The 22,732-nt window shown below is 52.4% G+C and overlaps 2 protein-coding genes and 2 long non-coding RNA genes across 4 annotated transcripts; 2 read left to right on the top strand and 2 right to left on the bottom strand.

Annotated features, from left to right (window-relative positions):
* Window positions 1–691: 691 nt before the first annotated feature.
* On the top strand, window positions 692–1,499 carry LOC148641262 (uncharacterized). The gene is made up of 3 exons (XR_015930207.1): window positions 692–1,109; window positions 1,208–1,285; window positions 1,392–1,499. It is a non-coding gene; the product is annotated as an uncharacterized LOC148641262 (long non-coding RNA).
* On the bottom strand, window positions 1,357–9,004 carry LOC148641261 (zona pellucida-like domain-containing protein 1). The gene is made up of 11 exons (XM_088619510.1): window positions 8,966–9,004; window positions 8,578–8,691; window positions 8,224–8,450; window positions 6,878–7,065; window positions 6,722–6,794; window positions 5,983–6,080; window positions 5,772–5,852; window positions 5,144–5,306; window positions 4,103–4,211; window positions 3,249–3,284; window positions 1,357–2,646 (listed from the first exon to the last, which is right to left on the bottom strand). The coding sequence occupies exons 2-11, from the start codon at window positions 8,669–8,671 to the stop codon at window positions 2,495–2,497; spliced, it is 1,221 nt and encodes a 406-aa protein (XP_088475636.1). The 5' UTR covers window positions 8,672–8,691; window positions 8,966–9,004; the 3' UTR covers window positions 1,357–2,494.
* A 3,126-nt stretch (window positions 9,005–12,130) lies between these two features.
* Window positions 12,131–14,835, bottom strand: btg4 (BTG anti-proliferation factor 4). Its single transcript, XM_088619509.1, has 4 exons — window positions 14,355–14,835; window positions 13,626–13,763; window positions 12,768–12,978; window positions 12,131–12,544 (listed from the first exon to the last, which is right to left on the bottom strand). The coding sequence occupies exons 1-4, from the start codon at window positions 14,525–14,527 to the stop codon at window positions 12,368–12,370; spliced, it is 699 nt and encodes a 232-aa protein (XP_088475635.1). The 5' UTR covers window positions 14,528–14,835; the 3' UTR covers window positions 12,131–12,367.
* A 4,960-nt stretch (window positions 14,836–19,795) lies between these two features.
* Window positions 19,796–22,558, top strand: LOC148641259 (uncharacterized). Its single transcript, XR_015929944.1, has 2 exons — window positions 19,796–20,823; window positions 21,220–22,558. It is a non-coding gene; the product is annotated as an uncharacterized LOC148641259 (long non-coding RNA).
* The last annotated feature ends 174 nt before the right edge of the window (window positions 22,559–22,732 follow it).

Raw genomic sequence — 22,732 nt, 5'->3', positions numbered from 1 at the left:
TCCACCGCTTAAAACTGCAAGTCCGCACGGAGCGATACATACGATTGTGCTATCGCGTGATCACATGAAGTACGCGAAAATACTCATAATTACGAGATAAGGAACAATTAATAGGTTTATTAAGGCTCCACGGCCGAAACGTTGCGTTTTGTTTCGTCTCTTTTCAGCATGGGATAAACCTATGACTTGTTCCTTTGCATGCTGACGCAGCTCCCCACCTGAACTATTACGAGATAAGGGCGAGGATGCGTTTCCGTACTTATGTGTTCCAAACTCCAGAAAAAAAAATGTTTTAAATGATTTCTTTACCAAATAAACAGAGAAACTGCGCTTCCAGCCTGACCGCTCGGGCTCAACCCAGTTTGATAACCGGCGGGCAGGTTCCGTGACGAGTCTCTACTTACGGATACCCGAAACACGCGTCCGACTGTCTTCTGGGGTTTCATCCAACCTGAGAAGTCGATTACCCTAATTATTTATATATAATAATCTCCATGTTAAATAATATATTTTAACATATACAGGATTTTCTTTTGAAACCATTCACTTCAAGTACAGGAATGAATGAAACACCACTGAACCTAATTAGAGGTGTTGCAATTTTGCAGATGACTAGATCATTTGAACACCTACATAACTCCGCGTTCAAGGGAAACAAAAAAGGAAGACAATTTTTTTGAGATCTCCGACATCTGTTAGTGTGACCCCTCTCCACTCCGGTGAAGTCTGTGCTTTATTTCTGCCTTCCTCGTGAGATTTCAGGGTCGTCCGCGAAAATCGTGCTCTAAAATGTGTTTGCTTTGCTAGGCAGCTTCACTCTCATTTAAAAAACCCTGCAGAGTTTACCAGCTGCGTTAGATCATGAGTAATGACTCCCAGCTCGACGAGTCCTCTCCGTCACGCTCGGCCGTCGGGGCGGGAGTTGTGTCCGAATGGATTCCGGGGGCGGGACCGCGGGTTCGGAACTGCGCTGGTCTGACGGCTCTTCGCGCGACACGGGATGTTTTACACAGCAGCTGGACTCTCGACCGGCCGAGGGCCACACTTACAGCAGGGAACCCGCTCCGGCGGCAGGCGGCACTCCTGCACTCGACAAGGGTTGAATTCCAGTGAGATGAGTACTCAAAGACGGTCGACTTCGCTTTGATTGTGGTGAATTTCCATTGATTGTGTCTCATGTTTCTATGCTGTTATTACATTTTCACAGAGTATTACCGCACCTCTGTCTGCCTTTACCACAGTTTACCGCACCTCTCTGTGCTCTGACCAAAAGAGAAGACACCAGGTGAGAAAAAAAATCCCTCATGACACGAACTAGAAGAAACAATAAAAATAATCTTAATTTTATGAGGATCCTTTGCACGTGACATAAAACAAGATCTTTATTACAGGTATAGCAGAAGAGATCAGCAGTTGTACACAGTTTACACACAGAGCCACAAGCCTGGAGGAAAAGCTCTTCATCTTCAGCCCAGATTTCAAATAAACTTACAAACGGGGGAGTTGATCATTAGGATAATAGCATTCAAGATTGTCAGCTTCACTGTGGCCCTCATCCCTTCATTGGATGCAGAAATACTCCACCATTTGCAGCGAGAGCACACCCCTTTTCCTGATGTGCAGGCTTCTGCATACCCCTTTTCCAGCTCAGCAGAGCTCTTTGATACACATCCTCCAGTCTATCTCCTGCTCTGCGGGTTTGGAAGCGTCAAGCGGGGTAGTAAAATGGTGCAGCAATGGCCGTGCTATTCAGGTGAGCACTGGATACCCCTGAGCTGCGCTTGCTGAAGTCTGCACCCTCAAGAGATCCCAGCCCCGAAGCCTGGCGGGACTCTGGCGCCTTTTCTCCTCCACATGCTGTGTCTAGCATCTGTGCAACCCACCCATTTTACACATAACATATTTTCTACTTATTAGAAAGAGACCCCCGGACCCTTGAACCCAATAAACGTACAGGGCCTGTAATCATTCGGCATCATACACTAGTTGCCTCGTCCCTAATTTTTTTTTCCCTTCCTTTCACAAAAGTCAAGGATTGTTAGAGAGAAAGAAAATAATAACAAGCTTATTCTGGTGTGCAAAGGGTAAAGGTGGACAATAAGATCCAGAAGCCTGGTTCCATGCTGATGCCTACGTTCTGAAGGGGTAGTTGTGAAGAAGGAGCAGAGGGGAGAAAGATGAGGGCAGGGCTCCCACAGCGGGGCGTCCGAGCCATCCCCAGACGGTGCAGGGCAGGGCGCTTGTGGACACGGTGCAGGAGACACGCGCTCTCCCCTCCCGCAAGTTCGGTGTCCGCACAGAGACCTGTGAGCTCGAAAGGGCCACAAGCCCACGTTCTCTGATGGACAAGAGCCGGCATCTTGCCAAGCCTGGGGTGGTTCGGGGCCGCCGCGGGAGTGGGGGTCTGATTTCCTGTCCAGTGAGAGCGGGGGGGAGCTGGAACGGTCTCGGGTTCGAGAAGGTGCGTCCGGGCCCCCAGGCTGGCCCCGGGCCCTCACTTGAAGCCGCGGAGCCGGGTGTATTTCTTCAGCGCGAACCAGCTGCCCAGGACCAAGACCACCACCCCCAGGGCAGACAACAGGACCCCCACCACCGTCCCGGTGACGTCGAAGTGACCGCCAGCCAGCTGCGCTGCGTCCTGGCTCACTGGGGGGGGACACAAGACACCTCGGACTCAGTGGAACACACCCGGGAATACGGCTGGACTTACTGTGCATCAGCCTCTCGCTCGCCCTGCGCGGGATCTCCTGTCCTCCACACTCACGGGAACCGACCCGTCTGCTCTTTCTAGACTTCGTAGTTTGCACACGGGACTCACTCAACACGTGTCGTGTTCAGGGCTTTCTCTTTTCACGTCTCCCAATCTGCAGCTGGGACGTGAATAAGAAAGCAATGCCGCAGCCAAAGAGGAAGGGTCTTTCTTCTGAGGCGGTATGGTGGCTCTGCGGCTCAGGATCTGCTCCTGTCGCTGGAAGGTTGCCGGTTCAAATCCCGCGGCCGGCAGAGGAATCCTACTCCGTTGGGCCCCGGAGCAAGGCCCTGAACCCCAACTGCTCCAGGGGTGCCGTACAATGGCTGACCCTGCGCTCTGACCCCCAGCTTCTCTCCCTGTCTGTGTCTCATGGAGAGCAAGCTGGGGTCTGAGAAAAGACAAATTCCTAATGCAGGAAACTGGATGTGTCCAATAAAGTGATCTCTCTATCTCTTCTAATAACTGTGGCCCTGAACGGCCACAAGGATCCTCTTACCCTGAGGCTGGGAAGAGGGCCGATCGACAGCGTCCGCTGTAACCAGGAGAGAGAGAGAGAGAAGAGAGCAGGTCAGGTGTTTAATAGTGACGTCTTCAGCACAGACTCATCTCCTCTTACCCGCTACATCCCAGCAACTATATAAACCTCTCAGAGCGGCTAGTGGAGCTCAGTGCAATGTGTCAGCTCTCTAGCTACTTTGCTAGTGTAGATTAGCCAGCAGCCATGTCACCCTGCAGCTCCCAGCTGGCAGCCCCCCTGGAGCTCAGCAGTGAGAGCCTGGCCAGTACCTGGATGGGAGACTCCTGGGAGAGCTAAGGCTGCTGCTGGAAGAGCTGTTAGTGGGGCCAGTAGGGGGTGCGTATCGAGGTCCTGACTATCTGTGGTCTTGAAAAGAGTAGGGGTGTTACCCTGCTGTCCTGGCCAAATTTCCCCCTGGCCATTACCAATCATGGCCTCCTAATAATCCCATCTCTGAACTGGTTGTTGTTGTTGTTATTATTATTATTATTATTATTATAATAACTATAGCATCTGGAATCATATCCATGATTGCATTCATGTTCTCCACTGACAGGCTGAAGGAGCTTGAACCCTGTTTACAGCTCCTATGTCTCTGCTGCCTTTTCAGCCACAAAAACATGCTTAACAACCTGCCCGGCCTCGATGAGTTGAAGAAACAGTACACCAGATTCTGCAGGAGTGTTAGAACAGTGCAAAAGCTTTTGTAAGCACATAGTCTCATAGATCCAACCCGTAAGCACATTGCAGAAAACAGGAATAACTGCAAACACAGTTCTCGCAGGAATACTATGGTCGTATTTAACCAAACTCCGAGGGTCTGAAGCTCGTACCGCGGTCCGTGACTTGGAGGGGGCCCGAGGAGACTGTGACAGAGTTTTGAGTTTCGGTCCCGAACGCTTCAGCTGCCCTCCTCTTCCTCCCATTCCCACTGTTGCAGGTCTGCGACAGAGGGAGAGAGAGAGAGAGCTGCTTTCACCACCTGACCGACAGCACGACAGCCACAGGACAGCAGGGGGCAGCAGAGCACAGCACAGCGCTGCCTCCTGAGGAAAACACTGAATGATGAGATAAGATCACTTTATTGGCCATATACAATTTCTGGCATTAGGAATTTGTCTTTTCGCAGTCCCCAGCTTGCTCTCCATGAGACACACAGACAGGGAGAGAAGCCTGGGGTCAGAGCGCAGGGTCAGCCATTTATACGGCACCCCTGGAGCAGTTGGGGTTCAGGGCCTTGCTCAGGGGCCCAACAAAGTAGGATTCCTCTGTCGGCTGCGGGATACGAACTGGCAACCTTCCAGCCACAGGCGCAGATCCTCAGCCACAGAACCACCACACCGCCCCTGTGTGGGCCTTACTGAGCACTTTATTAATCAGGAACAAGTACAGGTTTATTCCATGGTGAAAAGAGAAAAAAAGAAACAGTGTTTCGGCTGTGGAGCCTTCTTTGGGTTTTTCGACACCTGAAGAAGCCTCACAGCCGAAACACTGTGTTTCTTTTCTTCTCTTTTCACCACGGAATAAACCTCTCCAGCCTACGCATGCTGACGCAGCTTCCTGCTTTATTAATCAGCCTCTCTACTATCAGCGTCTGCTTTTCTGTGACAGGATGGAGTAGCAGTAATAGACGAGAATATCAGGCTTCTGTCCGGGCTGCACACTGTTCAAGGGCATTTCCAGATCAATTGTGGAGCTGCCCAGCTTGATATGCTGTCCTGCTGCAAAGCATTAGTTTTTTGGGAATGGAATTTCCCATGAATACAGGGGCTGGGCTGCTGCAGCTGGTGGAGACGCGGCCACACGGGCCTGAGAGCGTGGCCCCCAGGGGCCTGGAGGAAGAGGAGGGCGAGAAGGGGGCGTGAGGGGCTCACCGAGAGCAGCTGCTGGCAGGTGCTGGGCTCGCAGAGACGCGTCACGCAGTGCAGGTACACGGTGGAGTTCAGCTGCTCCCTGAAGCGGAAGGCGTCGAAGAGGAAGCGTGAGCTCTGACCCACGCCGTTCGCCAGGATCGTCGTCCTGGCGTCTTTGGTGCACCTGGAAAACACGCGGGCCGTTCAGGGCAGGGCAGTGCCTCAGCGAGACGTGCCTGGCGAAGTCTGCGCCGCTTCGCTGAGTTTATCACTACCGTCGGCAATCCGTCACTTCCCAGCGGCGCACAATCCCACTGCTAACACCAAAATCCTCCAGGGCCGGAGTGCAACGGGCCTGGTTTAGCAAGCATGATCCTTGTAGTTGAAGCAGCTGAATTTATTGGTTTTTTTTAGAAAATAACACTTCTTTTAGGAAATGAACAGTATTCTGTGCACGCAAAGACAGTTTGAATGATAAAACTGAACTTGTGTAAAAGTAAACTGTGGGAAGAGATCACTATCAGACATGGAAGAGAACACGTTCCACTGGAAGCTGCCCAGTGACCACAGTTAAAGAGCCAGCTGTATCGCGTCTGTGTCCTCTCCCACGACTGCTGTCCCGCCCATGTACCGAGTCCCGCTGGCCTACCCGATGAAGAAGGTGTGCTTCACGGTCGTCGTGCCGAAAGGCGAGGGAGTGGCAAAACAGTGGTCGAGCAGCACATTGAAGCTGGAAAGAGAAGAATGAAAATTACAGGCGAGGGCAGGTGTTCGAGAAGACCTCACCACCTCAAACCCATCGTTCCCAGTTTTTTTCGCCCCTGCTCAGGGTCCGAGCTGAGATCAGGAGGATCTCTTACTTGCCGGTGAGGTTTCTAGCGCCCACTTCCACGTAGATTTTGGTCCTCAGCTGAATGCCGGTGTCTGGGACGACCAGCTGAGAGGTGTAGGTGGAGTCCTGGTGTGAAGACATGAAAGGGAGACCCTGGCAGTGAAGGCAGCAGGACTCGGCGGCGGCACATGTGAACAGTGGCAGAACAGAGCTGTGTGTGGCAGTGAAGCCAAGAGTCAAGTCTACCTGTGAGTTACACCTGCGTGATGCTCCAGTCCGCTCCCCACACACCAGCTCTCAGTGGGGAGGAGAGCAGAGTGATGAGGCCAGTTCAGAGACGGGGGTTATTAGGAGGCCATGATGGGTAAAGACCAGGGGGAAATTTGACCAAGATGCCGGGGTAACACCCCTTCTCTTTCCGAGAAACACCCTGGGATTTTTAATGACCACAGAAAGTCAGGACCTCGGTTTTACGTCTCATCTAACGGACGGAGCCTTTTTACAGTATAGTGTCCCCGTCAACAGACTGCAGGTTGAGCGCCCCCTGCTGGCCCCACTGACACCTCTTCCAGCAGCAGCCTTAGCTTTCCCAGGAGTCTCCCCTCCAGGTACTGGCCAGGCTCTCACTGCTGGGCTCCAGTGGGCGGCCAGCTGGGAGCTGCAGGGTGGTATGGCTGATAAGGGTGATATAGCTTTACCATTCTTTAAGTCTAAAGCCAGCAGCAGCAGCTGTGACACAGGCTGCACCCTCGGGCGTCAACACTCACATTGTAGATCTTCAAGCTCAGGGTGCTGATGAAGGAGCCGTTGTTGCCGTTGATCGCTGCCGAGATGGAGGACCTGCGGGAGAGCGGGAGAGAGCCGGTGAGGGTGAGGGGAGGGCCGGGGCAGGACTCTGGGCGGGGTGGCCGGCGAGCACTCACGTGATGAGCGGCACGTTCTCCAGCAGGTACTCCAGCGGGTAGCGGCAGTTGAAGCGGTAGAACAGGTCGGTGGAGTAGGTGATGATGCCCTCGGAGGTGTCGGAGCTGTCGATGTAGCCCGTGATCAGGACGGACTGGACGTTGGAGAACTGGGCGAAGGGCCCCGTCCCCGGGCCCTCGTCCACCACCTGCAGGCGGACAGGGAAGGCGAGACCCCCTGAGCGGCGCTGGTGGAGCCCTGGGTCTCCTTCCTGTCTCTGCCCCGGACGCTGACGCCAAGGCAGGCGCCAGTTACAACCATTTTGGCCTGACAGGCAGATACATCTGTTCTGACCAGACTATCCTATTCTCCTCCCCACATGTCCAGATGGCGCCTGGGCTGGGCATCATCTGAGTTGGATGCTGCATCACTGCCATGGATCCAAGAGGGACATTGTGGATATAGCTATCGTTTAGGAGGAATTTACTGGTCTACAGAGATCTGCATGGAGTACTGACATACTGAAGACACGATGGATGGAGTTATACCCCCATTCAATTATTTATTTTTTAATTGTATAATGTTAGCATGCCCAGAGGGGTTGGGCAGCCAGTTGACCTTGGACCCCTAGAGGTTTCTTTTCTCCTTACAGAGGAGTTTTTGGTTCCTTTTTTGGTTCTTTCAGGAGTGAAACATCCTGCACTGTCACACAGCTTTGTTTAGCGCCTTGGGGCAACCTTGTTGTGGAAGACGCTATATAAAAATAAATTGAATTCAATATAACTTTGTCTGCGTCCCTCGTGCGCGGACATGCTCATATGAGCATCTCCCGCACCGTGTGGGCAGAGCTCTTCTCTGGAACTTGCAGAAGGAGAGAAAAGGGGAACGGCGCTTTCACACCCCCCCCCCGCAGCGGCTATGGTGGTAATCGACACGTCGTGTTTGCCCTTGGGAGGTGTCTTCCCTGTTGTTACCTTGCCTTCCTGCGCAGGTTCACAGGCTGTAAACACGGCTGCACTGCGCTCTGCTGCCAAGAGCCAAGGTCTGGGCCCCTAGATCTGCGTTTCTGCACCCCTGAGCCCTGCTGCGACCCAGCCTTCTCCGACGGTCACGGCTAAACTGTCCTCCTGCTCCTCAGCTGACCTCGGGCCGCTCACCCCCGGGACCAACCAGGCTCAAGAGACAGACCAGCGACTTTAAAATTCGCACGGATCGGATTTCCGAAGGTCAGCCCCCTGCGGATTGTCAGGTAAGGCATGGGATGGGATCCCGAGAGGACCGGGAACCCCAGACAGGCCACGTCGGAGCAGGACGGGGCCCCCAGTCCCACCCCCACCCCCCTCAGAGGGGCGCGGGGCCCACTTGCCTGGAAGGTGGTCCTGCAGGTGTTGTCCAGGCTGCTGTTGACCGGCAGGCGGTAGCGGATGACGGGGGGGCTGATGCCGGTGTCCACGGTGCCGCTGCACTGCGAGTTGTTGTGCTGGCTGTTGAGGGCGAGGCGCTGGGGGTCCAGGCCGGCGTACAGGGCGGTGCACAGGTTCACCGTCAGGCTGATGAGCTGGGGCCCGCAGTCCACCGTCAGGTCCGCGTTCACTGGGGGCCACCAGGGGGCAGCGTGAGCACGGGCGGGGAAAAGAGGAGAAGACACCCCCCCAACTGCTTCTGGTGGGGGAACACGCCGAGCGTGAAGGAAAAGGTGGAAACGAGGGGCGCGACTCACCCGGGATCCGGTCGTAATCAGAGGAGCAGTTGTACTGAGCCGCCATGACGCGGCCCAGGAGCGCGACCACGAGAGCAAAGCACCGTGGGAGCATCTTGACTCTCCGGAGAGCGGCTGTCGGAGAGAGAGAGAGACAGACAGACAGCACTCGCACGGAGCAGACCTGGAGGTGCCGACCAGCGGACCTGCACACGGCCAGCGACTCAGCGTCTCGGCACACCAGTGAATTAACGAGCCACTAATTGAGCCGATTGACGAGCCGGTCCTGGAGATAATCTAGCGGTTGGGATTGGAATTGCATGATCAAAGCCAGAGCTAGCCGAGATGTCTCCGAGCTCAGACGTTGTTACAACTGGAGTACCGCAGCAGTGTTCCTAAACGGCCATACCTGCAGTCACACGTGTCCTGTGGGTCACCAGCTGCAGAAGACCTGGACACAAGACAGCAAAGACAAGACAAGACAAGACAAGAGGGGTGAGAGCACTGGGAGACAACAGCCGTCGCTCCCGGAGGCTGGGGTTTTAAAGCAGCTCAGCGCCTCCTGACCCAAACACCTCTCTCCTTTCCTGCAGGAGTCCCCCTGAAACCACCATCCTCACGAGGGTCCTCTCCTCGTGACCCCGCAGGGGGAGCAAAGGAACCAGGCGAGGTTCAGCAACACGACGGCCAATTTCTCACTTTCCCAACCCATCGATATGTACATAGGGAACAAGTAGAGGTTTATTCCATGCTGAAAAGGAAAGAGACACAACGTTTTCGGCCGTGGAGCCTTCTTCACCCGGGAGTCAACCTTTCTTGTTCCTTTGCAGACTGGGCGGGCTGATGCAGCCCCCTACTAGAACTTCTGGATATGTAAATCACAGCTACGCAACCAGACTCAACACAACTTAAAAACTATAATATCTTTTAACCCAACACCCGATATTATAGAGAGCAACTTGCCTGCCCCGCTGTCCAGTGGTCAGTAGTGTCGTCTCGCTGCACTGCGTGCAGGACTGAGAGAGTCTTGTGCAGTAGGACAGTGGCACGGGTATTTATAATGTCCCAGTGGGGGGGGGCACCTGGGGCCCAACAGGGAATCCCTTCACAAAAACAGGAGGTGTCAGTTACAGCACTCCAGGATAGCAGCTCTTCCCCAAGTGCCTTCCCCGATCTTTCCTTTCATTCCAGACTTGTTGAGAACAAGAGACAGCCAGCGCAGTGATATGTCGTGGCCGCAGGGCTGATATCACAAAGCCTAATGAATGAATGTGACTGAAGCATTGCATCACCGCAGCCGAAAGAGCTCCGCAGTGAGTCACAGCGCTGTCGCGCGCGGGGGACCGGCAGCAGGAGCCATCCGCGTCCTGTCAGTCGTACTGTAGGAAACGCAAGAGGCAAACGAGAAGTTATATAAAACACCCGCACATTTCATCAAAAATGCACAATCCAGCTCATATGTTCGAGATCACAGATTCGCCAGGATTAACTTATTCATTTCAAAATTTAGATAGATAAGACTTTATTGATCCCCAAGGGACATTGAGGTGTTACAGCAGCCCAGCCCAAGACAAGCAAAAACAGACATCAGAATAGACGAAAGATTAGAATACATACAGTAATACAGAATAAATATACAGAGCTAGGTGTGCGCAAAATATGTTCATAGTCACTGTAAAACAATATGTGCAAAATGTGCATAGGTATATACAGATTGAGTGTCCAAAAAAAGTACAATGGTGCAACATGCTGTCCATAGATGAGCAGATGAAGGGCTGACAGTCCTAGCCTAGGGTTAGTGTTATACACCCTGACAGCCGCCGGGAGGAAGGACCTGCGGAAACGTTCCCTTGAACAAGACTGCAATGTCAGTGTTAGATTGGCATTGCTTTGGGTTCTTGCTAACCACACACACACCAGAACTGCGCCATGCTTGTCCTCAGATGAGCCTTCGCTAGAGGGGGGATCTATCCCTGAAGATGAGCAAGGGTGTGTGTGTGGCTAGAAATACAGGGCAACATATCGTACTGGTCTGTGCCGAAAAGCCTTTGGTGAAGCAACAAGGTGATGTCCAACATACAGCTATCTCCATTTTAACCATTCTGGGTCTTTTTGTGTTGCAGGGACTACTCACTCAGAAGGAACCATTTGAAAAGCAGGGTGTGTTGTGTTTGGATGCATTTATCCATATCTGGTTGGTTGAATAGCAATCAGAAACACCACTGCGATATTTCTTTCTGCACACTGCCTGTACAGTGACTGTGTGCGTAGTAGATTCCAGAGAATCTACTTGGAGAGGTGAGATGGGGGCTGTGGGTATCCTTATTTTGGGAGGGAAGGGCAAAAGAGACTACAGTTCAAACCAAAACTCAAGCCCAAGAAAAACCCATAGCAAACGGTCTATCACTGTAGAGCCACAGTCCAATGTATTGAGTAAATCTCTCGGTTTAACAAGAAGCTTGCACAAAGAAACAAACCTTGCCATATCTGTACTAAGGATCGTTTCCATGGGACCTTGGTCTTGCTGGCCAGTGGGAGGGGTAAGTTGCACCACACTTGGAAGAGGAATGGTGTACTGGACTGCACTGCTCCAGGATCACAGTTATAAATCCCATTGCATTAGGGCCTGCAAAACCAAACTTCAGCCTGTCTAGTACTCCAGCCCCATGAGCAATTTCTCAGCAGACAATAGTGGCAGAAACTCAATGCATTTATGGAGTAACTAAGGGCAACTGTACCGATCCAAAACGGGGACCAGGCTATGAAAGAAAATACTCTGGGAATACTGTCCAAGGAGGAAGAACAAGACAACAGCCCTTTCTGCAGGAAATTGATTGATAGGTCTTGACCTGGGGGGTCTTACACCTTATCTGGATAAGCACTAGGGCGTGACGTATAATTTCTCCAGAATAATACATGTTCCATGCCAAGAAGGTGGGTGTATAGTAGAAACAAAAGCAGAACCCTCTTGGGTATGAGGAGTACAATAGCATGCTTCCCTTAAGCTACTGGATTTGAGAATTCTATATGTACTGGAGATACTCAGCTAGCACGTTATTGCTTCAGTCAAGTCAGGAGGGAATGTTTCAAGTTAAGGGATTTGGCATGTCTGGGTGGTGAGTTACACAGTACTAATTACCCCAGGAGGACTGAAGACACGGAATCTGCCACAGGCCCTGGCTCAGCCTGCTCTCCCACGAGGACCGGGCAGCAGTGGGGTGCCAACCCTGTGAACCCCCACTTCTATCCCACTGAGCTACAAGAGCTCTCCCCCTAGTCTGAAATTAAAGACACCAGAGTCACTGCACCTAAGTGCCCTTCAGGCATCTCCCCAACTCTCAGTGGGGAGGAGAGCAGAGTGATTAAGCCAGTTCAGAGGTGGGGATTAGGAGGCCATGACTGGTAAAGACCAGGGGGAAATCTGGCCAGGACACTAGGGTAACACCCCAGGATTTTTAATGACTAGGGAGTCGGGACCTCAATTGAATAGCTCATTTGAAGGGCAGCTCAGATCTGGTCCCGTAACTTGTCAAGTACTGGGAGATCAAGGTCACACCAACAAGGTATGCTGAAATGCATATTAAAAGGCTTTTATTTTGAAAACTCATTTTTCAAGTTCACATTTCCCAGGAAGTATCTAAAAACTCACAACATTCAGTCACAAAAATAATAAAACATTAAAAGTGCTATGTAAAGAGATTTAAAAGACTGACACACAGGCCACACAGTGGCAGTTTAGTGAGCTACAGCTCCAGCGCTGCAAAGATGCCCGGGTTCGAGTGCAGGGGGGGGGGAAACCAGCCAGCCAGGGCTAGGAACGGTTCTTGCTGACCCAGTGGTACCGGTCCACACGCGGCCCGGAGAACCCCGACGAGGGCCTGTAGCTCTTGTGGGCTTTGTGAGGAGGGTAGTAGCCATCTCCCTGGTAGGCCTTCCTCTTGGGATAAGGGGCCCAGGGCTGAGCAGGAGGTGGACCAAAGTCTCCAGCCTGCAACACAGCAGAGCAGACCAATAAGGCAAGGAACACAAGAATCAGGAGACGCCCCCACCACATGGTGGGCCAGGCCTCACCGCAGCCCTGCAGCGGGGGCAACAGCGCAAGCAGTCGAGGGCTGGACACAGCCACACAGCCAGCTTGTCCCAGAGGATACCGGCCACCAGACGCCCTGCGCCCACCCACACAGTCCAAACCTCATCCCCGGGCTTCTCACCTGGTAGATGCTGTTGGGGTTGCTGACCGTGGGGATGGTTTTGGGCTGGGAGACGCCGGTGCTGCTGGTCCCCTCCTCATCGGAGGAGGTGCCGGAGTAGTAGTCGGAGGTGGCCCTCTCCACGGCACTGTTGATCCGCTGGGAGAGCTGCTGGTTCTCGCCTTGGCCTTTCAGCACGGCCACGCTGATGGGCTCGTTCTTCTCCCCATACCTGGAAGATCAGGGAGCCAGTGACACCCCAGGGCTGCACACCAAGGCCCCCCCAGGATCACACATCTGATCCATCTACACTGTAGAATGGCCAGCAGCCCTATCACCCTGCAGCTCCCAGCTGGCAGCCCCCCTAGAGCTCAGCAGTGAGAGCCTGGCCAGTACCTGGATGGGAGACTCCTGGGAGAGCTGAGGCTACAGCTGGAAGAGGTGTTAGTGGGGCCAGTAGGGGGCGCTCACCCTGTGGTCCATGTGGGTCCTAATGCCCCAATATAGTGACGGGGACACTACACTGTAAAAAGGTCTCATCCAAAGGATGCTGCATAAAACAGAGTCCTGTCTCTGTGGCCAGGAAAAACCCCAGGGTGTTTCTCGAGAAGAGTAGGGGTGCAATACCAAATTTCCCCCCTGGCCTTTACCCATCATGGCCTCCTAATAACCCCCGTCTCTGAACTGGCTCCATCACTCTGCTCTCCTCCCCACTGAGAGCTGGTGTGTGGGGAGAGGACTGGAGCATCACCCAGGTGGGGCTGCACACTGGTGGGGGTGGAGGGGATCCCCATGACCTGTAAAGAGCTTTGGGTGGGGTGTCCAGAAGAGCACTACACAAGAGACTTGAGCCTCCCGCCCTTCCCTGGAGACACTCACCTGCAGCTCACCTCACCAGGGTCCACCCAGACGGTCATCTCCCGGGGCAGCCCCAGCTCCTCGTAGTCCACATCGCTCTGCTGACAGGCCCGCTCCAGCAGGGGGTCCCTCTGCTGGGCTTTGTTCATCCGGAGACACCTGCAGGCGAACACAGCCATCAGAGAGGCAGGAGCCCATCCTTGTCCAACTCCAGTCAAGACCTTTGTCTTTTCACGAACACCGTGAGGGTCTCCTCTTGTGCATATACAGAAAAATCACATCTAGATAGATAAGCCCATCGATTTACCTCTTCCCAGGGGCATTAGTACATGTCATTTGAAATCTTTCAGACATGAAGATCACATAAAGAAAGTTATATTTTCTCAACATCACAGGATTGTGCAAGACTGGAAAATGAAGTTTGTCCTCCTTCCCTTTGAGACCACCATTACCTCATAATACACAGAGCCAGACTGCCTGCTCCCTTGACTGGGAGCACAAGTTCTGCGAACACCCATCCCCACCATGTTCCTCGCCCTCCAGAGGGTGCCCCCCTTTCCACTGTGCCCCAAATCCTGCCCATCAGAGGGTAGTTGGACAGGAGAAGTGCTGTATGTAATGAAGTCAGCAGTCAGGGCTCGTAACCAGTCCTGAAACTGGGCCCAGAAAGCCTTAGCAAACTGGCAGGCCCACGGGAGATGGGGGTCCCAGTCTCCTCCTCACCACAGCGAGGGCCGGGAGGGAGCTTACCGGAAGGCCTGGCCTCTGGCAGGACACTCCGGGTACCAGTGGTTCTTGTAGGTTTCAAACAAGATCGCCGTCAGCTCCAGGGCGAGCTTCTCGGAGCGGCGTTTTTCCAGCTTCCCGCGTTTCTTGGCTAGCCTGGTGATGAAGAAAACGGTGGCGGCGATTTCCTCCTTCATCGTTCGTCTAAAACGTTTCACGAAATAAAATCGGTTCACCGAAAGACCGTACAGCACGAACACGTCACCGCCCAGCAGCCGGCCTGTACGATCCACTTCTACGGTATAAGAAACCAGCGCGCTTGGAAAAAGAAGCGGCAGTGTTTTTTCTTTAATTAAAACTATCGTACAGAATATTTCCCCCCTACTATTTTCTTTTTGCTGCACCGTTTAATCTAAACGGTGAAATTGTACCGCACTCGAACACCAAAATCACTTTTTTTTTTTCTATATAATACGTTATGATACCGCCTCTACACCAACAGCCGCTCCTGCGCCAGTATATAGGTCTGGGGGGGGGCGGTTCAGGATAGTTACGGACCGGTGTGTGAACAGGTGCGCAGCATGAACTTATCACAACTAAATGATCTGAAATCGCACCAAAGTCTAAAAACGCCCTCAAATACACCTCCAACCTCCTTAAATAAAATGGGTGATCATTGAAATCAATTATTCGATTGAGGGTGCTGTCTGGAGGCGTGTAGTTCCCGAAGTCTCACGTGGAAATACAGACCCTGCGCGACTGCACCGCTCACAGCAGGCGCCGACGTGCATTTCAATGACAGCGTAGACAGAAACTTAAAGAAGTCTGCGGAGACGAAGAGACTTTCGGGGACCCCGCTCTGAAGCACGTCGCGCTATTGGAACGGGCCGCTAGGGGGCGCTATTGTCTGCAGGCTGTTGATCGCTGGAATCCTGCGGCGCAGCACGAATATTAAACGCATGTCAACCGAAGGGGTTCAGGCAGAAACTGACTGGCTGCACGGAGATCCTAATTTAATTCTGGAGCATGTGAAATACGTGGTGATGACTCTTTAAACAGCTTGCACACAAGGACAGCAACACCCTCCCAACCCTAAAACAATAATAGTCAGCCCCGCTCTAACAGGTGATAGGTTGCGCCGTGTTCGTTGTTATAAACGTCATGTCTCCCTTAATATGTTTGCAGGAGAACATGCATATTTTGGCTTCTGTGTCTTAAGAAAACGATGTTTCAAATGCAGGAATACAGGAAATGCATTTGATGGATTGCAATTCAATTCAAAATAATTTATTCATCCCCGGACGGCAATCTGAGCAGTGAGCAGTGTTAAATAATTAAAATAACATTACTCAGAAAAAATATATAGGAACATAAATTAAAACAGCCTGCAGACCATAAAAATGATTGAAAGTATACAGTATTTAGGAAGGTGTTAAAGTGCATGCGCATTTGTTGAAGGGGCTCTATCCAATACACATCATATTGATCAAACTTCTTTCTGCTCAGTGTTTGCAATCCCGCCGGCCTCTGGAACAAAGCTAAATGTCCTTTTCCTTGTCTTGCACTGCGGCAGCGAAACCGTCTTCCTGAAGGCAGAAGCTCAGCAGACTGGTGAAGGATGTGGGGGTCTTCAGTGATGCCACAGGCCTTCCTCAGGGTCTGCTGGGCATACAGCTGTGCCAGGGGTCCCGAAGGCTCACCACTGGTTTAAGAGCTGAGATTTACAACATTTTGAAGACAGTGTTTGTCCTTTTGACTGAGTCACGTGAACCCACACATACAGGAAAAAAGCTCAAATACTTTCGATAAAAGAGCTATGGGAATGTGAAAGAATTCTTTTTTGGACTCCAAAGGAACTCAGTTTTCTCAGGCCACATAAGCTCTGCTGGGATTTTCTTGACTTGTGTGGATTGTGACAGTGCTTTGCAATGCAAAAGCCTGCGAATTCTCCAGGAGATCATCCTTTTACACTCGCGGTAAAGAACTGGGTGTAGATCAGGGCTCTGCCCTCAAACAGGGGCACCGTTTTGGTTAAAACGAGTCCCTGTTACTGCTCCCAGCTGACAGGGGCCACACAGAAGCAACTCCCTCTTCCATACAAATTACAGGCGCTGCCTCTCTGCCCTCCACCAGCGCGAAACACAGGCTCTCATTGCCGATGGGCCCGGAGATGTACCTGCCTGGTGTTTAGCAAACGTGCAAAGGAAGGTATCTGTCTGCCGGGGCTTTGATCTCTGTGACACGCTGTCGAAGCTGCAAGTTCGAACAGGCCCAAGCTCTGCTCAAAACAAATGCCCGGCAACCTCCCAGCCGGGCAACACCTAGCAACAGGGAGAGGGCAGCTCTTCGGCTGCAGGTACAGGGAGGCTGCCAGCCAGGCGACTGTGCTGCGCGCGTCTTGAGCAGAATATATTGCACTCTGGCCGGTTCCACACGTAATGGTAACTGGTAATGATCTGACAGTGGTTTTCCAAGAGTGGGAATGTTATCCGCCACCCCTGTTGGAGGATGGAGTGAATATTGCTGCTTTCTAATCCTGGTAACTTTGAAGGTGGACAAACCCCCATTTTTTTTCAAAACCCAATCCCATATTTAAGCTTGAGTTTGATGCATCTCCAGTCCCAGAATGCTGGTGTCACAGTGTTGTGACATTACAGTTAACTGCCCAGGACCCCGAGTCCTCTCTCTCTCTCTGCTTCATAATTCCTGACTGTGTCTCCGGCTGTGCGAGAGCCCTCCCCCCCCTGCCCTGGGTTCGAGACAGGCCTGCCATCCCGCCTGCTGGCCTGGCCGCGCCGGGACTGTGCTACAGGGCTTCTTTTCTGTGCCAAACTCAGCCACAACGAAAACGGGGCGCCATGTCTCTGCAGCTCCGCGTCTCCTTCCACTGTTACACAACGAGTGAGCGCTGTGCTTTGCCAAGCGACGCAAAAACAAGCCAGTGCATTCTTAAAACACAACGCAGTACCATATCAATATTGATCCACGCAGCAGACAGGGGCTGTGTCCTTCCAGTGTTTAACCGGGTTCAGCCATTAAGAACAGCAAATCTGACCAGCAGTTGCGCCATACGGGTGGCGAAGGCTTTGTCAACGACCCCACGTTACACAATCACACAGTCCATCTCACGCCAGCACAAAAGTTCCCGATGTTTGTTTGTTTGTTTTCTTGCGCTCAAAGCCTGACCTCAGCCAGTGCCTGAACTCGGGCCCGGTCTTCTCTGGGATCTGTGGGTGCAGTGCGTCCGGATCGGGGGATGGAGTGCAGCCCAGGGGACACGGGGTTAAGGACTAGTGACTGTGTGCAGGCCGGCGTCGCCCCGCAGTCACAGAGCGAGAGAGAGAGATTAAGTCATGGGCTGCTGGTAGGCCTGGTTGGTTTGTTTGTTTTTTTTTCCTGATGTGCGGGCATGTCCAGGCATGACCCGGAAAAAGAAAAGAGCCTTTGAACAAGCGCGGTTTCTCTGGAAACCCAAGGCCAACACAGCCACTGGCCGTCGGCAGGCGCGGCTGTCCTCCGCCCGCGGCGGAACCTTCTAGAACACTCGCTCCGGCGTCATGGCGAGGAGGCGGCCGACCGTCGCTCGGTCTCTTCGGTCGCCGCGTCACTGGAGGCCATTGTTCTTCCTCTCTCTCTTTTTTTTTTTCTCTCTTTTGCCCCCCGGGGAGGACGTGAGCAGGCGGCTTTGGCAACTCGTGAAAACCCGGGACGGTTTTGGCCTCCTGCCCGCCGAGGTAAGACGCGGCACGCTGGGGGGCGCCCGGCGCTCAGCGTGAGACGGACACAGCCGGCTGGAGAGTTTTGACTAGTTAGGTTCGGGTCACTCAGTACGCGAGAGGACAGCGCTGAGGTCGCCAATCTCACGGTCACTACCGCCGGCTCCATCGCCGGAGGAGTTAAATAGAAGACTTAAGAGTTTGTGTCGCTGGTGTTCGCTTTTGGGCCATTGTGGAACTGTGTGTTATTTCTGAACAAAACCACAGGAGCTCCTTTCGGTCTTCTGTCTCACTGTCCCTTGCCCCCCGACCCCTGACCCCTGACCCCTGACCGGCCAGCCAGCTTCTAGTGCCCCTGGAGCTACAGCGCCACGAGAAACCGTTCCCGTCTTCGCCAGCGCTGTAGCCCTGCCCGAACCGAACGGTGTCTGCCGCTCAGCTTGTGTGTGGGCACAGGGATCTGGGCCTGGATGGCGGGCCGGCGCCGAGGGCACACCTGCCCCGTCCCAGAGCCGACCTCGACATCAGCTGCCCCTGGGCCGGGCACGGCGGATGACTGAGAGTCATCCCCACTTTTCCAGCACCGTGTTGATTATATACACATTGTCAACATGTTGAATTTCTCTCCGCAGTTTACTGCAAGCTGCAGTAATCACGGGGTTATTGAGGAGCAGAGCCTGTGTCTGGCGGAAAGGCGCCAGTGTTGATGCTGTTTGTCTCTGCCAGCGCCGCCTGGGGGGGTCGGGGCCCCAATGGTACCCCGATTGTAAGGGCCCGCCCCTCTTTATAGGACAAGCCGATCGCTCAGGGCCCCAAGAGCCTGGGTTCTGCCCAGACTCCCACAATGCCCTCCCTGATCGGACCCTCAGCTGAATGTCAGGAAGGGGGATCTGCAGGGTGGACAGTCTGCACGCAGACGAGAGACACAAAGGACACTCTCGCACCGTAGGCCAAAGTCATCTCTGGTACAGAAGACAGTATCTGATTTCTCTGTGGATGAAAAATGTAGTTAGTTGTTGGTGTCATTTCCAGTTGTAATCTCACAACATTAAACTGTTTTCTCTCACCAAGGTATTATATATTGAATGTTGTGTCACTACTACTGCTGCTGCTACTAATACTACTATTTATACTGCTACTACAACTGCTACTCCTACTACTACTGCTACTACTACTACTAGTGCTGCTGCCACTACTACTATTACAGCTACTATTACTGCTGCTCATAGTACTAATCCTACTACTCCTGGGCTCACACCTAAAGAAGGACTCACAGACTAAACCTTGTTTTCTCTCTTCTCTTTTCAGCTGGAATAAACCTACTACTTGTTCCTTTACTCCTACTACTGCTATTACTACTACTCCTGCTACTATTACAGCTACTATTACTGCTGCTGCTATGACTGCTACTAGTGCAGCTACTGCTGATACTGGTACTGCTACTACTACTGCTGCTACTACTAGTGCTACTCCTACTACTACTAGTGCTACTCCTACTACTACTAGTGCTACTCCTACTGCTACTCCCATTACTACTAGTGCTACTCCTACTACTGCTACTACTATACAGCTGCTACTATTACTATTGCTGCTGTCGTGGCTGCTTCTACTAACAACAATACTGATATTAAACACCGCTCATCACTCCACAGTTCTCTTTCCCCATGACGGGGGAATCGACGGCTCTCGCTGCAGGGAGGCAGGTCTGTACGGGCTGGATCCGGCGGTCTCTCTCCCCGCCAGCCGCCCTGTCCCGCCGCCCCTGTCCCGCCGCGCCTGTCCAGCCCGCCCTGTCCCGCCGCCCCTGTCCCGCCGCGCCTGGCGCGGGATTCGAAAGTCTGTTGAGACGCGACGCCGCCGCGCTCTGTCGCTATAAAGCCTCCGCGCTCCGGGCACCCTCCTGCCGGCCTGCGCCCTGGGGCGGGCTGGGAGCCCAGTCGGAGCCCGCTCGGAGCCCAGTCGGAGCCAGGTGTGTATCATCCACTCCTCCTCTCCTCTCTCTGCTGGTGCGATCGATTTCTTTTTTTCAGAATGCACGAGAGCGTAGGCAAACGTTTACACGACTTCTTCAGGGAACAGGAAAAGTAATTTACGCAGTTTCATTTTACTGTATTTTATTTTATTTTATATTTTTTTTGTATTTGGTTCTGTCTGGTTTGGTAAAAGCAACCTCGGACCGTAAAGTGAACACATTATCTTTTATACGCGGGGCATTATAGAGCTGAAAAGATGAACCACGAGCGTTATTCGCCTGGAGGCGGCTTTTATAATCTAATTAGAAACTGAAGCGCATTTAAAAGAATGCATTTTCGGCCAAAGTGACTCGTGGAGACGGGATGTCGTCGTTTTATTTTTATGGAAAGGTCTTGCCTCCGCTGCTACTGAGTTGTAATCCAAACGTTTGTTACGCAAAACCGTATTGCGTGCCAGACGGAAAACGACGTGAACCTTGTGGAAGTAAAAAAAGAAATGTGGGTGTGTGGTGGGGGAGGGGGGGACGACAACATTTTAACATCCTCAGGACGAGGATGCCAACCGCACAAGAGGCTGCCTGGGCGAAGGCTCCCACCCTCGCGCTCCCCGGACTCCACCTGGGCTCCGTGACGTCAGGCGGCAGGTCCATGACTACCCCTGCACACAGAGGCGCTGCGGGACACGCCGGAGGGACGCGGGTCGCGCCGTCTCTGCTCCTCGGACGTTTCCAAAGCCTCTCCCCCCCATCTCCCACTGTCAAACAGAAAGCTGTCTCTGGGGGGGTGGTGGGGGGAAGCTGGTAAGTATTTTGATCACTTCAGCGAAATGAGGAGGCTGGGGGGATTTCAGCGCGTTCATTTACGTGGTTCTCCGGTTGTGAGATAACATAATTAAATGTTTTTAACTTCGAACGTTAGTTTTTTTTTAAAAAAAAAAACAAACTTTTTTGCTGTTTTGTGTTATCACAAATGATTATTCCTACCTTTACGACCTCAACACGGACTAATAAGAATAATAAAGACGGTAGTGTCAACTCAGTTGTACATTTAAAATTGCTGCACGTTAGTGTCCACTCCGGTATTTCTCTAATAGCGTGTCGCTGTCTGGGTGGTTAGCATCACAATACATCTACCAAATACAGCTTGATAATTAACTGAAACTCTTCTTTATGAACAACATTCCTCCACGCCGGTCTGCAGAGGGTCCCGTGATTCCAGATTAGAAGAGCTGCTTCTCTGCACCCAGATGCCACAGCCGCACTAGGAAGGAAGACACTTATTTGAAATTGTCAAGGACACCTCAACAACAACAAAAAAAACAGTAACTCTTGACCCTTGACCCTTGACTGAGTGAGTTTTCTGTACTGCTGCCTGTTTGTGGCTGTCCCATTTATAGCAGGAGTGTGCCAGCAGCATCTGGAGATGGTTGTGGGTTCGAATCTCGGGTTAACGATGCCGTGGCTGCACTGGTGGGCAAGAGGCTTCAGCCGAAATGTTCCAGCAAATGGATAAAACGAGTAACCCCTTGGTCCTCCTCTGTATCTTTGGTAACTGAAATCCCTGGATGCCCCTCTGCATAAGACGTCCGACAGACTATTAACGCGACTCATCTCGTCTCCTCCAGGATCTGCCTGTGCTGTACATCGGGCCGACCTGCTAGGGCCTGGTCTGTAGGCAGTGTAGTTAGCTGATTGTTCTCCTGGCTGCAATCACTAACCACACTACCAACACAACAGGTGACAAGAAGACACAGACCTTCTCCTCCTAAACTCCAGGGCAGGGGGCTGATGGAATTCGGCTCCCATGATTTGTGGGATGTCTCGTTTTGTCCCTGTGGATTTGTGGAGAATTGTTCTGTTGTGCTGCTTCTACTTAGGTCAGCAGTGGGAGGAACATGCAATTAAGTTGTGCTAGGGAATTATTTGCTCCAGTTTGTTTTAATGGGGTTTCTCGAGCTGATACTTTTTGTGTGAACAATGCTGTAAATATCTTAAAAGAAGATTCCAAAGGTGACGCTCTTTGACTACAGAAAACTCACCCAAAGTGATTGGTGGTGAGCTGTGAGCGTTGTCATGTTAACCCCTTCAGATGACATCATTGCTGCTCGATGCTAGTTCCTGTCCAAATGTAGTTTGGGCATTTTGTTGCTGCACTGAAACAGGAAGTGCAGTCTTCCCAGAATGCTCTGTTGGCGTTTTTTCCTTCATGGAAAACCAAATCTCCTGCATGTCCTGTCAGAGTGTTATGGCCCTGGTACAGGCCTCGCCGGGGTACCCTCCTCTTCCTCTCTGCTCTGTCTGGTTGCCAGGCAGTGTAGTTAGCTGATTGTGCGAGTGGGTAATCACTAACCACACAGCCAGGTGAACTGATAGGAGATGCAGCCCGTGGGAAGTCGGAACCACAGACGGACTTGTGGAGAGTCGCAGGCCGCACCGCTGGCCGGTGCCGGCCCAGCTCGGAGCAGGGCAGGATCTTCATCGCGCTTCACTGTAGCCATGCTCCCGATGATGACCAACACAATAAATAAAGTGAAAAGGCATCAGCTTGTGGGCAACTTTTTTTTACTGATGAAATTAATTCTAAAACTCTTTCAGCAACTGGGTTAGATCCTAATGAATGTGAACGAGGGATGAAATATGGTATGTAGAGAGGAACTGGGGCCGGGGCGGTGTGGTGGCTCTGTGGCTCAGGATCTGCGCCAGTGGCTAGGAGG

This window comes from Lepisosteus platostomus, chromosome 25 (genome assembly GCF_059453375.1).
Source record: "Lepisosteus platostomus isolate fLepPlt1 chromosome 25, fLepPlt1.hap1, whole genome shotgun sequence".
Taxonomy (NCBI): Eukaryota; Metazoa; Chordata; class Actinopteri; order Semionotiformes; family Lepisosteidae; genus Lepisosteus; species Lepisosteus platostomus.
This window is presented reverse-complemented; position numbering and strand designations above follow the sequence as displayed.

Coding starts and splice junctions, on each gene's coding strand:
- LOC148641261 (XM_088619510.1), bottom strand. CDS start 8,671: ATGCTCCCACGGTGCTTTGCTCTCGTGGTCGCGCTCCTGGGCCGCGTC. Junction 4,212..5,143: donor CCTGCCAGCAGCTGCTCTCG/GTGAGCCCCTCA, acceptor CCTCTGTCGCAG/ACCTGCAACAGTGGGAATGG. Junction 3,285..4,102: donor CCTCCAAGTCACGGACCGCG/GTACGAGCTTCA, acceptor TCCTGGTTACAG/CGGACGCTGTCGATCGGCCC.
- btg4 (XM_088619509.1), bottom strand. CDS start 14,527: ATGAAGGAGGAAATCGCCGCCACCGTTTTCTTCATCACCAGGCTAGCC. Junction 13,764..14,354: donor GCCAGAGGCCAGGCCTTCCG/GTAAGCTCCCTC, acceptor GTTCGCCTGCAG/GTGTCTCCGGATGAACAAAG. Junction 12,979..13,625: donor CCTGGTGAGGTGAGCTGCAG/GTGAGTGTCTCC, acceptor CTGATCTTCCAG/GTATGGGGAGAAGAACGAGC.